Source organism: Ammospiza nelsoni, chromosome 1, assembly GCF_027579445.1.
Source record: "Ammospiza nelsoni isolate bAmmNel1 chromosome 1, bAmmNel1.pri, whole genome shotgun sequence".
Taxonomy (NCBI): domain Eukaryota; kingdom Metazoa; phylum Chordata; class Aves; order Passeriformes; family Passerellidae; genus Ammospiza; species Ammospiza nelsoni.
Genome location: NC_080633.1, coordinates 15,052,659 through 15,067,192, shown reverse-complemented (window position 1 = coordinate 15,067,192; position 14,534 = coordinate 15,052,659). Strand labels below are relative to the sequence as shown.

At 40.6% G+C, this 14,534-nt stretch overlaps 1 protein-coding gene across 1 annotated transcript in view; it reads right to left on the bottom strand.

Annotated features, from left to right (window-relative positions):
• Positions 1-1,786: 1,786 nt before the first annotated feature.
• ITGB1 (integrin subunit beta 1) overlaps positions 1,787-14,534 on the bottom strand; it is a 43,828-nt gene continuing 31,080 nt past the window's right edge. The window contains exons 13-16 of the mRNA XM_059467857.1: positions 13,376-13,598; positions 12,404-12,636; positions 10,157-10,323; positions 1,787-3,029 (exon numbers count right to left, since the gene is read on the bottom strand). Of these exons, the coding sequence (XP_059323840.1) occupies positions 2,964-3,029; positions 10,157-10,323; positions 12,404-12,636; positions 13,376-13,598 (689 nt within the window). The 3' untranslated portion in view covers positions 1,787-2,963. The remainder of the gene's footprint in view (positions 3,030-10,156; positions 10,324-12,403; positions 12,637-13,375; positions 13,599-14,534) is intronic.

The window sequence follows — 14,534 nt, the reverse complement described above, 5'->3', positions numbered from 1 at the left end:
AGCTGCTTTTACTGGCTTTTTAATCCAGCTTTCTCTTTGTGTAATCTTTCTAAAATCTTCCTTGAACAGGTTCTCTGGTGCCCAAGAAAAATTTGGTGGCTCCACTCAAACATACTTATAGTTACCTCCTTGAATTAATTTTATTTTCCCATTTTGCAGTTAGGCATTACTACAGTAGATGGTTTGACTAGCAATTGTCATATTTTTAGAGTTTCTGATATTATTCTGATTGTATTATTATTCTGATACTATGCTATGTCAGCACCCTCATTAAAAACATTCAAAAGTACTTTGAAATTATGTCCTACAGTGTTTTTTTTCTATGTGAAATTTATCCATTTTATTGAGATGGGGTTAATGTATTTATTATAATTAATGAACATTCACTGGAGTTACATTGCAGCAATCTGTGTCTGATAGTTGTATTCACAGCTGCTAATAAATATTTTCTTTCTGTTAGATAAATGCTTTGGCAGCAACTGACTTTTCAAAAAGAAAATCAGAAGTGCTTCAAAAACACCCTCTAAAGAGAAGTGTGTAGCTAGAACATATTCACCATCTCTACTTCATCAGTACTTTACTTAACTAAAAGCTTCGCCTTTTTATCCTACTTGCATTCTATGTTCCTCTGAGAATGCATTTTTATTTGTTATGGGAAAGAAAACGTATTGTAGCTTTTGCAGAAAAGGAACAAACCCATCAGCATCCCCAGAGCATCAATTTATCAGTCCAGATTCCTCATGTGTAGGTGCTCAAGGCTGTGCTAAGGCTACTTTCCAAGCAGACTTAGAGGCAATTCTAAGGTAGGAGGCTCAACATACCATTGCAAAATTAGTTAATCAATGAACCACATGATTGCAGAGAATTATTTTCTTTAGCTGACTTGTATTTTTGTCTTTAGTTTCTATCCAGGGTAAGAAACTCTGATGATTACAACTGCCATAACACAATTCTAGCTTAGCTCTTTAGTTACTAGACAGGAGTTGAGGAGATGGATGGATTAAGGATAGTGAGACTATGGGTATAATAACTGTAATTATTTTAAAACAGAGAAACTGCTGGGACCTTACATGTGGCTTGTGTGGGATCAGTCTTCTGGGTTGATGCACTGCTACTGACTGTAGGAGTTCACTGCTCTGTCCACTGGCAGAATTCAGGTAAGTACCTGAGGACACTGCTTACAAACCAAGGAGGATTCACAACTACTCCTGGCTCCCAGCATCCAGATTTTATCCTATTTGAACTACATCTTCTCTCTTAGCTGCATCATCCAAAATCCTGGTTAAAGCAAATCCCACAATCTGTGACCCTTATCTTGAATCTGATCCTGTAGGGTGGCAGCTGCTCTCTCTCATTTAAGAACTGCTCACTTGGAGATATTAAGCAGCATCCATCTGCCTGGAAGCCTCTGCTGGAAACCCAGTTCAGACAAGGGTTTAGAAAAGCTCTTTTAATGGGCCACTTAAATTCAAAGCCTTCAGCATCTCTGTGGGAAAGCAGCCTATCAATCCACAAAAGCATTTAGAAACCAGACTTGTTAAGGAAACTGGAGAACATGTAATATAATGAGTGGACAGGTTAATGCACATGTAATTAAATATTGGCCTAATTTGACAGCACTGGTAATACTGCATAGGGGTCAGTGTTCCTAAAGGTCAGCTTCCTGTGTGACATTAACTCCTTTCAGGGCATATTTGGTATTATTACAATTACTACCTTGCAGAGATGCAATGCTCCGGTTTTTTGAATAGTAACAACTTCTACAAGATAAAGAGACGAGATCAAGTATTTTAAGGTATTTTTATTTAATAAATAACTTCAGTAATAGCACTGTAAAAAGTGAACATCTGTTAAAATAAAAAGGCACTTAAAACAAGAATATGACTATGATGCAGTTTGAATGGTCTTGCAAAGGCAAATATACATGGCACATGCCAAGAATGATGTGTGACTGTTCACATGACAAACTATGCAATCTTAGCTACAGGGTAGAGGCAAATTTACAGCTAAGACTGCTCAAAAAAAAAAAAAAAGGAAAAAAAGCCTGTGTTGATACAAAAATATTACAAAAATAATGGCAACCGAATACGTTAAAAAGATTAGAAGGTGACAAAGCACCAGGCTTGAAAGCAAAGAAACATTACAGAATAAAGACACAGCATCACTAAGGCCCTTAGGTGATCTGAGGATGTCTTGGTAAGGTACTTCATGATACTGCCACCCAGGGCTTGAATTTACAAAGAAAAACTAAGTAAGTTACCAGTCAGCAACTTCTTCAGTAATGGCACGTGTTTTAAAGCTATTTTTTCCTTCTTAACATTCTTCTCAAAACATTTCATTTTAACCATAACCTGGCAATATGCAACTTGAAAATCAAAGATAAGTATGCACACGCTTTTCAGTCTTGTACACTGCTCCCCTCCAGCTTACTCAACTTACCAAACACTTAATCATTCATCTAGCAAGTCAAAGACCAATTAACCACCAGCTCCATGCTACATGAGTTTAATTACATCTGCAAACTCAAGCCCTGATTTCCCTGTAAAGCTAAAAAGTTTAATACTAAATGGCTAGGCAGAGCCCTCATGCTGATTGCTTTAACCCCTTCCCTCCCAGTCCTGCCATGCAGCACCATGCCCTGCACAAGACCTGGATTCACAACACGGGAATGGGAAAGGTCAAAAAGGCACCATGTGACCTGGGCTGACTAGGCTACACAGTCTCAAGTTTTTTTTTTGTCCCACCTCTGGCACCAATTACTCTTATTTGCAAAAAAAAAAAAAAAAAAAAAAAAAAAAAAAATTAAAGAAAAAAAAATTTACATAAGGTCTATTTTCACACAGGAAAACAAACCTGTATGTAATTCATTAGTAAAATCACTGCAGCTTGCCCTAAATCTATCTTATTGTGACTACAAAAGTTGCTATACTGCATACAGTGTTGTGAAGTTATACAAGCAGTGTTCATTTTCCCTCATATTTAGGATTGACCACAGTCGTCACTGCACTCTTGTAAATAGGATTTTCACCCTAGAAAAAGAAAAAAAAAATTATATTAACATTTAAAGATATGAAAAAAGATCTGTGTTTGCAAGAAGCATAAAAATCAGCATAAAAAACTACCCATTAATGCTTTGCTTGTATACACAAACAGCTTAAGTCAAACTAGTTTTCCTTCTAGTAACTTGAACAAAGGCATGCACAGCTAATAAATAAAGCAAAGGGTTAGCAGGATCCTGTTCCATTTGCACCACAGAATTCCTTGGAGGCAGCTGAACCTCAGGGCTGAGGCATCACCCAGGGCTTGCAGCCCAGGGCATTTTATAGAGAAGAACAGAATTATAAACACCAATGTTTGACACCAGGACTGACCACAGGCCACATTCTGCTATAATAAACATTTAAACAGCTTATCTTACATTGTAATTGAATTCTAGAAACAACTTGGAAAGACTGCTAGTATTTTGCTAATACACAGTCAATATTTACAGTGAACATTCAGTACTTGTCATTCTCATTTTATTCCTGCAGATCTCCCCAACCCCCTTAAGAGGAAAATGTACAGATAAAACAAAGAAACTTCTGCACTGGTGCAGATGCTGTAATAAAACAATTATTTCTACTGATATGAGGCAAGCCTACAGAACAATTGCTTACATCTCTCTTGATGAGATTTAAAACCCCCTAAATGAAGCTTATTTTAAGCTTCCTTTTCCCCCAGGTTTCCTTCTATCTCAGCACATCTTACTTCACTTATGACATCCTTGCACACCTCAGATGAACTCAAAATTAACAAATAAATCTTCACAGGAGAAAGGACCAGTGCTAGAAGGGCCTGGAGCTGCAGCCTGAACCTCAGCCTGAGTGAATGCTGTGTGCCAGCATGGAGCTCTCTGTGCACACACAGCTGCCTTCTGAGAAAACTGAGCTCAGCGAGGATGTGAGCTCCAGTGCTGCCTGGCCAGGGCTGGATCTGCCCTGCAGCACAGTGAGGGAATCTCTGTCCCTCCAGAGCTCCCCACCCCAATCTGAGATGGGCTGTACAACCAGACTGACTCAACTCCATTTACAATATTTCAGGTTAAACCAATTTTTCCTACACTCAATTAAACGATGCACAAACACCAGGTGTCTATTTTTCAGGGTCATAAACCTGGAAAAACAGCTTGGAATACCACAGAATGTGCCAAAGGCAAGCAAGAACCTCACTTGGTGTGAAATTTTTTCATCATGGCGCCTGGGAAGTTTGCTGCCTTCTGTTTGCAAGGCCCAGCACAGGATGAGTAACTGCTCTACCCCAACACCAGAGGCTGCAGCTGCTCTCATGGTTCCTTTCACAGAAAAAGGGTTTTTCTCCCCACAGCCAGCTTCTCTAGCATGCAAAGAGCAAGAAGGCACATCCAATCTTGCCTAGATCCAAGAGACCTGTCCAGCCAGAGCCTGGACTGCCAGACAATGGAAGTCAAAGCTCTCTGTTCAGTCTTCTCAAGATCTGACTCAATGTCACCTGGACAGAGGTGTCACCTGAAGGAGGAGCTGGGTGTTCAGTGCTGGCTGTGCTTCACAAATACAGTGGAACAGCAAAAGTCCTTTCCCCCTTCTATCAGCTCCCAGGCAAATGCTGTCTAGATTAGAAGTGTTTCACCTACTGGTCTGGGAAGGGATGAGGAGCAACATTTGGTTGGGGTTGTTTCAATTTTAAATCATGGACAATCATGTGATGTCACCAGTTCTCACACAGACTAATTAATCAATGCAAAATTATGACCTTCCCTAATATTTTTAGCAAAAGGTTTGCAATAGTAACATGCAAACAAAACGGGAAAAACACGTAGGGATGAGGGATTTAATCTGGTACTGAAGTATCTCTTTATGCCTCAAAGTTCTTGGCAATGTACATTGCTTATTTCCTTGACAAGTTTTAACAGAGAATTCTTAAAAATACAAATATAAACCAATAAAGTTTATGATGCAGAGGAAGTCTGTAAGCATGAGAGGCTGTATCATAGTAGAAGTTATTGTGCAGCTCCTCCATGGCAAGGTGTTATGTAATAGTTGTGCTGTGTGTAATGCTTAGCCTCCAACATTTTACAGAACAGACTCCCCCCAGCACATACAGGGGCTATACACTCACATCTTTTAATTTCTAAAAGAGAGATAAATTCTACCAGATAGCCTAGGAATGGGTCTAAAGGTAAGGACTATAACTTCAAAATTTGCTAGGTGCTACTCATAGAACTAATTTGAACCTGAAATCAGGCTTAACATACAATTTGAATAACAAGATTGCAAGTTTTCTACTACACTGCTTTTTGAAGAGAAGTCAGAATTGAAGTTCTCATGCTGTTGATTTAGCATAAGCCCTTTAAGGATATTGAAACTCTGTCCTGCCTCCCCTTGTACTTGCACTTCTCAGAAGCACACAGTGGGATTTAGGTCACTGGATAAAGCACTCAACTGGCTGTCTCCCCATGTCAGGTCAGTGTCTCAGTTCCCATTACAAATAATGGAGATTTAGTCAATATTCACAACTCTTCAGCTTAACCCAACCTGACATTTGATCAGCTAAATGGCTCCTGAGGCTCTACTGCCTAAAATTGCAACACAGGCACCTGATGGACCTGCAGGTTCCACTGCCTACAACTGCAACACAGACACCTGATGGACCTGCAGGTTCCACTGCCTACAACTGCAACACAGACACCTGATGGACCTGCAGGTTCCTTCCCTGCTCTCTTCTGGTGAAGCCCTGGCTGCTCCAGCCACCACAACCACTCTGCCTTGGGCCTGCCTTAGCAGGGTCTCCTGCAGACAGCTCTTCATTAAAATAAATATCCACTAATCCAACATGATGCTCCCCTCACTCAGGGCCTCTCACAGCTGGCAGAGAGTATATATTTTCAGAAGCATTAGAAGCATTCCAGTCTTTTCATTGGCCACTAAAACATGGGATTCCAAACTTGACGTCTTAGACTAATAGTATGATTTGGAATGCTCCCTTTTCTTCATGGCACTGCAGAGAATACACTGGTTTAAGCATGCAGAGTTAGGGAAAACACATTTGCCACATACCCCTACAAATGAAAACTCCATGCACACTTAAACCAAAATTAAAACTAACAAACAGTAACCACATACAAGACTCAGCGAAATACCGAGCAAAATAAAGATGGAGGTACTTTTAAAAAGTCTTTAAAAGACTGGAGTGATCAAAGGACAACAGTTCAGTCCAGTGTTACATAAAGATGAAACTATCACACAGAATAGTTCTGTGTTCAATTAACCTTCTTATTCCTTTTGCTGCAGGGGCTCAGTGTTCCAACAGCCACTGAATTACCTCCATGGTGGGTTTAAGACCTAAGTCACTGTAAGAAAAGGAGTTAAAGCTCATGCACACGCTGTTCAAGAGCTGCCTGTGACTGCTCCAGCCCCCGCCGCTGTCCCAGCGCTGCTTCCCAGGAGCGCGGGGCCGGCTCCGTGCCCGGGCGGCCGCCAGAGGGCGCCGCCAGCCCCATCCGTCCATCTGTCCATCCGCCCGTTCGTCCGTCCATCCCTCCATCCCTGGGCCACAAACCAGCGCTCACTGAACACAACAACTCACAGGAAAGGGACTGAAAACACGGTATCTCTGCTCCCACACCCAGAGCACCTCCATCATTCAGCAGCAAGGCAAGTCACAGGCATAAAACCCAACTCAGGAGAAGGACAAGTCTCTGTGACTTTGAGCGCTTTGAACTGTTTTTGGTTTTTTTTTTTTTTTTATTTTTATTTTAACTAGTAGCTGCTAATAAGGCTAACCAAATTACTACAGACCTAAATTTCTTAAATTTCCCATATTTTATTATTTATGTCTAATACAAATGTGTTTATCACTTGTGAAATTCAAGATGACTGAATTTGGAATCTTTCTGAAGATGCTTTGCAATGCACAATCTATCCCCATGCAGGAGTGGTAATGGCATTCACTACAGATAGCAGCTCCGTGTTTTAAATTTGTAGCACAGCTTTTTAGTCCAGAAGAAATTTATCCTTAGACTTGTTACAAGCATGATTGCACCAAAGCTTTTTATGGCTGGTTGGGGTAGAACCTGGGCAAACCCAGCTGTTTGAGCATTGAGCACTGGGATGCTGTGGCATCATCTGCACCACCATGGAGCAGCACCAGGGAAATACCTGAGTACCTGGTCCATGGCAAACTCCAGGTGCTGCAGTTCCCTCACCACACAGCCCCAGCCCGTGTGTGGATGATGGCTGTGGGACAGGGGAAGGGTCACACAAACTGCACAAAGTTAATTTGTGGATGCACACACCTGGAGGGAATCTACTACAGTGTGATTTTCATATAATGGGATTTCAGATGACTTTCCTGCCTTGATATTACAAAGCAACTCTTCATCTAAATGAGAGGCTATGGCAATAATCTAAGACCACCAGAAAATCTATCTATAGGGAAAAGCAGGACCTTGTTTTACATCTCATGGCTCACCTACTTTGACAATTCTGACTTCCTCCTTTCCAGTGTTCCATAAGAATAAACCCACCTCCCTCTCTCCCCAGACTTCTAATATTTCTATGAGTATCAACAATTACAAAGTCATGTTTAAAAAACCCAAAGCACACCCTTTTCACACTTTTAACCTTCGTATCTGAGCGAGCCAAAAAGGCAGAAATCAATCTCTCCATTTACACCAGAGAAAAGCTTTTGGCAGGAAATACATTTTGAGGAGAAATGGCAGCACCAAACATTACATCCTGAAGAGTCACAGGGTAGAGAACAAGAGCACAGAATGGAAGTTACACACCGTATGGGTTGTTAGGTGCTTGTCCTGCATGCAACAGAAAGTACACAATTAAGAGAATGGCAGAAGAACAGGTAACAGAGACTTAACCAGATGGAGTATGTGAAGTGTTAGAAAGGACCAAAAACTCAATCTCCTCCCCAGAATAATTGGCTCTGGGAAGAAAAATGAAAGGGAGGTGAATGTGGTTGATGTAGCAGGCAAAAGGAATGTTGTTTACAATCCATTTTAGACACACTGCAAAGTGAAATGATTGTGAAGAGAAAAGGAAAGTATTCATCAGGAAGGGCTTGGAATGCTACACAAAGTATTTGGAACTGTTGTCACAGTAAGAGCTTAAATATTCTCAGTTTCTGCTTTCTCCCCTTATTTTTCCTTTACAAAAAACTTTTGAATGCAACACTGAAAAAGGGAGACAGCAGGCAGTATAAAATTAGAGACAATGGATCCTTCCCTTCCACTGGCTTCTGAAAAACTCCGTTGATGTTTAATGGATGTGTTGCCTTCACAGCTTCTTAATTCCCCTCCCTCTAGTCTCATCTCTGCATTACTTTCTCTTAGTGCTCTTCTGACATCCATTCCCCATGTCAGCCTCCCTCTCCCTCCTTCCCCAGCAGCTGGGGGTCCCAGGGAGGAGAACACCTCCAGCACTCATGGAAGGGCAGTCTGAGTCTGCAGAAGGCATCAGCTCATCCCTTGTGCTTCCCTGACTTCCTCTCCTGGACACTGCTGTTACTCTGGGTGTTGGCTGTGAAGAGGACTGAACTCAGCAGCTCCAACCAAATGAGGTGCTCAGGCTGAGTTTAGGAGGGAGTAGAAACTGAGTGAAAAATGCATCTAGAGGGGACAAGAATATTTCCTCCTGTCCTATTAATGTTCCATATCTATGGACACCCTAAAGCTGGCTAGGTTACAAGGACTGTGATATTGCCAGTTTCAATAGAAATAAGGATGAAAAAAATAAGGTGCATATTTAATTATAAAATTAGTAGAGTATATGCATTTCATACCTTAATTACAGACTACATCTACACTAGGTTAATAAGTCAAAGCAGTTGACAGAAAAAAGTAATGCTACTCTGCATGTTCACAGAGGTATTCCAATAAAAACAGGGATATTTATAGGCTGGGATATTTTAGGAGTATCTAATCTAGCTTAGCAAAAATATTGATTTTAAGCGAACTGACTGCTGATTTGAAGAACTACAAGACAAAGCATCCCCTGTGTGTCTCTCTACAATCCAAAAATATTCTTCAATCCTAGGAGCTGCTCTATTATGTATCCACACATCTAGAAAAAATTAAGAATCACTTGTAGTATAGTTTAAGCCAGTACTGGCAGTATTAGTAAGCAATCTCACTGTCAAAACCAGTTAAAAATTTTCAAGCTGCATTCTTGAAAGCCCCACAATCAAAGCAGAAGTAAGATACACTGAGCAAGACTCAAACTGTGATTAACAGACTGTGACACACAGTGAGTATGAAGTACATGCAAAGGGGGAAAAAAGGAAAGAAAATGAAAGGAGATACAAACTGAGACTTAGAGACCAGCTTTACGTCCATAGTTTGGATTCTTGAAATTGTTAATAGGGCTCTTGTATATTGGATTTTCTTGCTGAAGTAAAAGAAATGGTCAATGTCGAATAATTCAACAGGAAAAAAAAAAGCAACATTCTCAAATATCACTGAAAAAGAATCATGCTATATATAAAATAAAATGTTAGTAATTTTTTCCCCAGTGTGAGAATAATCAATTTTCTTAAATAAAACCAAAAGGCTTCCTAGGACAATTTTTTAAAAAGATATTTTCTTATCAAGCCCATGGGGGTGTTGACTTCTAGAGAACTGTGGTAATGGGGCTCTTGATTAGAGACTCCTGACCCTGCCCAGAGGCAGCGACTCCGTAGCCTATGGAAGCCATAGACCACAGGCTTGCTTTCCTTGCACATTTCTCTGCTGACAAAGAGCTGGGAAGATTTCAACAAACCAGTACCAGCCATGATTCTGCAACTTTATGGAAGTCTCCCAACTAACCCTGTGTGAGCATTTACAAGATTTCCTCACTCAGTGCAAAATTTTCTTCTTCGCTTTCTACAGAAGTGACTCATCTTTGTAATAAACGTTTTAATCATAGGCTGTAAAGCGTGATAGAACTGCAAAGCTGAACTGTTCTGTCACCATCACATTTCCTCTCTGAAATGTTATTTAAACCTGAGCAACTACTCTCTTTCTGCCTCAAGAAACACCTCTCCAAGAGGACTGGTTATAATCTGAAACACTTTAAAGCACATGAACAAAAATCTTCTATTTTTCCTCCACTATTGTAGCTTTTGTGCATAGAAAAGCTTCTTGACTCACCGTATCCCACTTGGCATTCATCTTCTCCTTTTCAAATTTAGCAAATTCTCTTCTGTCATGAATGATCATTAGTAGTTTCCAAATCAATAATAATGCAAGTCCAATAAGAACAATTCCAGCAACCACACCAGCTACAATGGGAATGATGTCAGGACCACTGGGGCACTCTGGGGAACAAAGCAAGGGAAACATGATTTTCCAAAATGGTAAAGGTAATGTATATCCAGAAGCTGTTAATCTTTGATTTTGTACTGAAGCCAATATTTTAAATATCAGATATGCCAATACTACTTTTCTTTCAAATAACAGAATTTTTGGAATATGTACATCCTGTAACATTCCAGCTTATTTTTATCCTTCTAATTTGTGTTTGATCTTAGCAACAGAACAACCTGTTCTAAAGATAAAGTCTATACACTGCTTACCCCTTAAGCTAATTATTTACAATATTAAGAGTAAAATAACTAGCAACTGTATTTAAACATGCAAGAGCTCCAAGTCAAAGCTGTGGCAGCACAAATGCCAACTAGCAGAACAGGCCCCACGCACAGAAACAGAATACCCCGAGTTGGAAGGGACCCACAAGGATCATTGAGTCCAACTCCTTCCCTGCACAGGGATGTCCCAAGGGTCACACCCTGTGCCTGAGAACATTGTGCAAACACTTCTTGAGCTCTGGCAGGCTCGGTGCTGTGACCACTTCCCTGGTGAGCCTGCTCCAGTGCCCAACCACCCTCTGGGTGAGGAACCTTTTCTAATATCCAGCCTGAACCTTCCCTGACACAACCTCAGGCCATTCCCTTGGGTCCTGCCATGGTCACCACAGAGATCAGTGTGTGCCCCTCCTCTTCCCCTCATGAGGAAGCTGTAGACTGTGATGAGGTGCAAGGTGATTTAAAGTGGCTGACACAGAAATAATAATCCTCCAAATTAAAATCCAACTCCACTATTAACGTAAAATTCCCAATAATCACAAACTGAAGAAAGGCTTTTGCAGAGCTGAGTGCACAGACTGAAGGAGTCAGAAGCAAATGAATGCAAGTCCTGTGCAACAGAACAACTGTGGATAGAACACAGCTTCCCCCACACTCCCTGTCTTCATAGCTGCCTCTGCAAGAGTCAGGGAAAGTGGGAAGGGACACAACAGGAATTCCTTGGGAGCCAGTAAGGAACAAGTGTCTGCTCCACAGAACACAGCTCTACTGGCCAGAGCTTGTTCCTTCAGCACTTGTATGGCACAAATTAAGGTGCCTCCTCGTGTACATGAAAAGGTCAGGCCCCAAAAGCATAGGGCATATACAGCTTGTCCTAGGAGAGAGAGCTCAAGTTCCTCCTCTATACTGTGGACTACTTTTGTAGAGAATTTAAAACATTCTGAATTGAAGAAGTATTTATTTCTAAGAGCTGCTAGTCACTGGACTGTGTTAAGTCATGATCATCAAAATGATAAATTCTGAAAATGCTTAAAGAATATAATGCAGCACTAAATCTCTAAGGTGTGCATTTTCTATCAGGCTTTTAAAAATCAACAAACTGCTAATGTACAGAACCATAAATTCTGCACTGTTAGATGCAATATCCAGTGATTCAAACTAACAATACTCTTGGTAAAGAAAAGATAAATTACTGATGGAGCTATAGAATTGGTCTCACGTTTTTTTTCCTATCATAAGATTGATCTATTAGGGATTAACTAAACAAAATTATTTTGGGATCTATTACTGAAGGCACCACAGTCAAGTAAAAGCAAAGGTTCTCAGCATAAAAAAATTCAAGCAGTTTGCAGCATAGTACACAATTTCATGCAGACTGATCCCAAATTATCAAGAAAAGGAAAAGAAAAGAAGGAACAAAACCCCATAGACACCATTGTTTATGACAGAAGCATAGTTAAAAAAATTATCCAATTTATCTAAATAGGACTTGCTACAGGGGAGATAAAGTAAGTCAGAGTACATCAAGTGCAAACAGGAAATGTTTCAACAAATATGCATATCTGATTTACCTTTTGTTTAAAAAAAAAAAGAATCTGTTTCTATCAGCCCAAGGGTTTGAAAAATTTAGATCTAAGGAAACACATGTTTTTCTAAACTTTTTTTCTACTTTTTTTTCCACTTGGACATGCACAACTGTCACTCAGGTGACAGGCACTCGTTTCTGAATGCATTTAACTCACCCAAACCAACCAGAGGCAGCCAACAACTGCACAAATCAACAAGGGAGGAGCAGGCAACATTGTGTTCCTACCTGGGGTCTCCACCACGTGGACATTGGCTTCACCATTGGAGTTGACAGAGTAAGTGAAGTAGAACCAGCAGTCATCCACGTCCTTCTCTTTGCAGTGGGACAGGGGGTCGGGCTGGCCGGGCTGCGGCAGCTTGTCGCGGCTCTCCACGCGCGTCATGTTGAAGTGCATGCACTCCTGTGAACACGTCTCCTTCTTCTCGCCCTTGTCAAAAGCTCTGCACTGAACACAGTCCCTGGGCAAGAACAAAACAGAAAAGTGCTTCTGAATGTGTGCATGGAAGATTTCTAGCATTTAATCTCAAGAAATGTTATGGAGAAAACACAGGGCAAAAAGCCCAAAAAACCCCAACCACTTTGCCATAAAGGTTAGGAAAAAAATAAAGTTGTACCAGTCAAAAAATTTATACACCTTGAGATTAACAAAAGTCCTTTTCATAAGATCCTCTTTCCCTGAATGTCCTACAGGTTTGAAGGAGAGAAAAAACCCCAAAGTTTTTCAACACCTCTACCTGGGAAATGAATACTCTCAGAGAAGGCACTGTAAGAACAGAGTGGAACACACACAGGTTAAAAAGAACAAATTCAGTGATGGGCTTTACAGTGGGGTATCACTGAATAATTCATTGAAAAATGCAATTGAACAGGATGTTTTTACTAAAAATACCAAGTTTTTTTCTCAGCACAAAGTGAGTCGCACAGGAATCCTCTTAGCCACTAATCCTAAACATATTTCAAAGTTTTCATGCAGAAAATGCTAGGTTTCTAAAAACCTCGATTTCCAAAGGGAAGGATGCAAATTTCACTGGCTTACACAGGTCTAGGTTTAGTTATTGACTGTCAAGTTAGTAATTTCAGTATTTCATTTAAGTAAAAAGCTGAAATTTTAACTATCAAAAGCTTTGTTTTAAAAATCCTCACATATCACAAACTCAAAACACACAGAAGCTGGGACTTGGTTTTCTGGGTACATACTTGTGCTCTGCACAGACACCGAGGCAAGTCTGACACATTTCACAGGTGGGGCCTTGGAATTTGGGATCTGTACAGTTACAGGTGCCACATTCACAGGTTCCTCTCCCATTGCAAATCTGCCCATTTGATGCCATACACGGTGTAGTATCCAAGGAACAATCGCAGGCGCTGCCAGTGAAGTTGGGGAAACACTCGCACACTCTGCACTTGCAGATTCCATTTCCTGTGCAGTGAAAGGTATTGCAATGAGATCAAGTCTAATACAAAAACATCTGTGACTGTGAGAAATAAATGTTCACCACCTCAGGGTACATAAAAGAAAAAGAAACCATGGCGAGACAATGAAGAATGAATTAAGAGGTACAAAATAAATTTTAGCTCCTTGAAAGACAACTTGCAGGCATTTGTCCCCTTTCCCCATTCTCCCATACATCTGGATTTCTTTTCATAAACAATATAACAAGATGGAGGAGTATCAGATCAAGAATAGTATAATGTGATGACCATATCCCCTGGGTGGAGAAGCATGACAGCACTGCTTCAGTTCACATTCTGGCATGCACTGACTGCTATATGAAAATATGAATGGATGTAGACCACTACAGATAAATTCCATGCTCCTGTCTTCATATCTATCACTATACAAACGTATAAAGCAAGACTTAAAGGAGTGCACTAACAGAGTATTCAAAACAGAGAAAAATGAAACAGCTTTGGCTCCACAGTACACCAATGTTCAGCTGCTCTACTTCTGACCTCACACACCCAACCCAACTTCATGCTCCTTACACTCTCTGCACAAGCAACAAGATGCCTTTATACTGATCTGGATGACAAGGAAAGGTCTTTGGCTACACCCCTCACTGTCCAATGAACGAAGTGTTTCAGTCAAGACTTTCCTGTCACCGTGTATTCTGGAACATCACCACCATTGCTCCCATCCTTTGCAGAGCAATAGTGGATTCTGAGCAAATCAGACAAATGAGGTATTCTCATCACTCAGTTAGAGCTTACTGGCTTCTCTGTTTTATTTTTGCAGCACAGATAACACTGAGGTAGTGCTGAGTTATGCTCCTACCAGATACTTCCACGAGCAAAACAGCAAAATAATTTAGATACTGGCTGCTGAATGGCTTTTTAAATTGCTTTTGATTTCAGG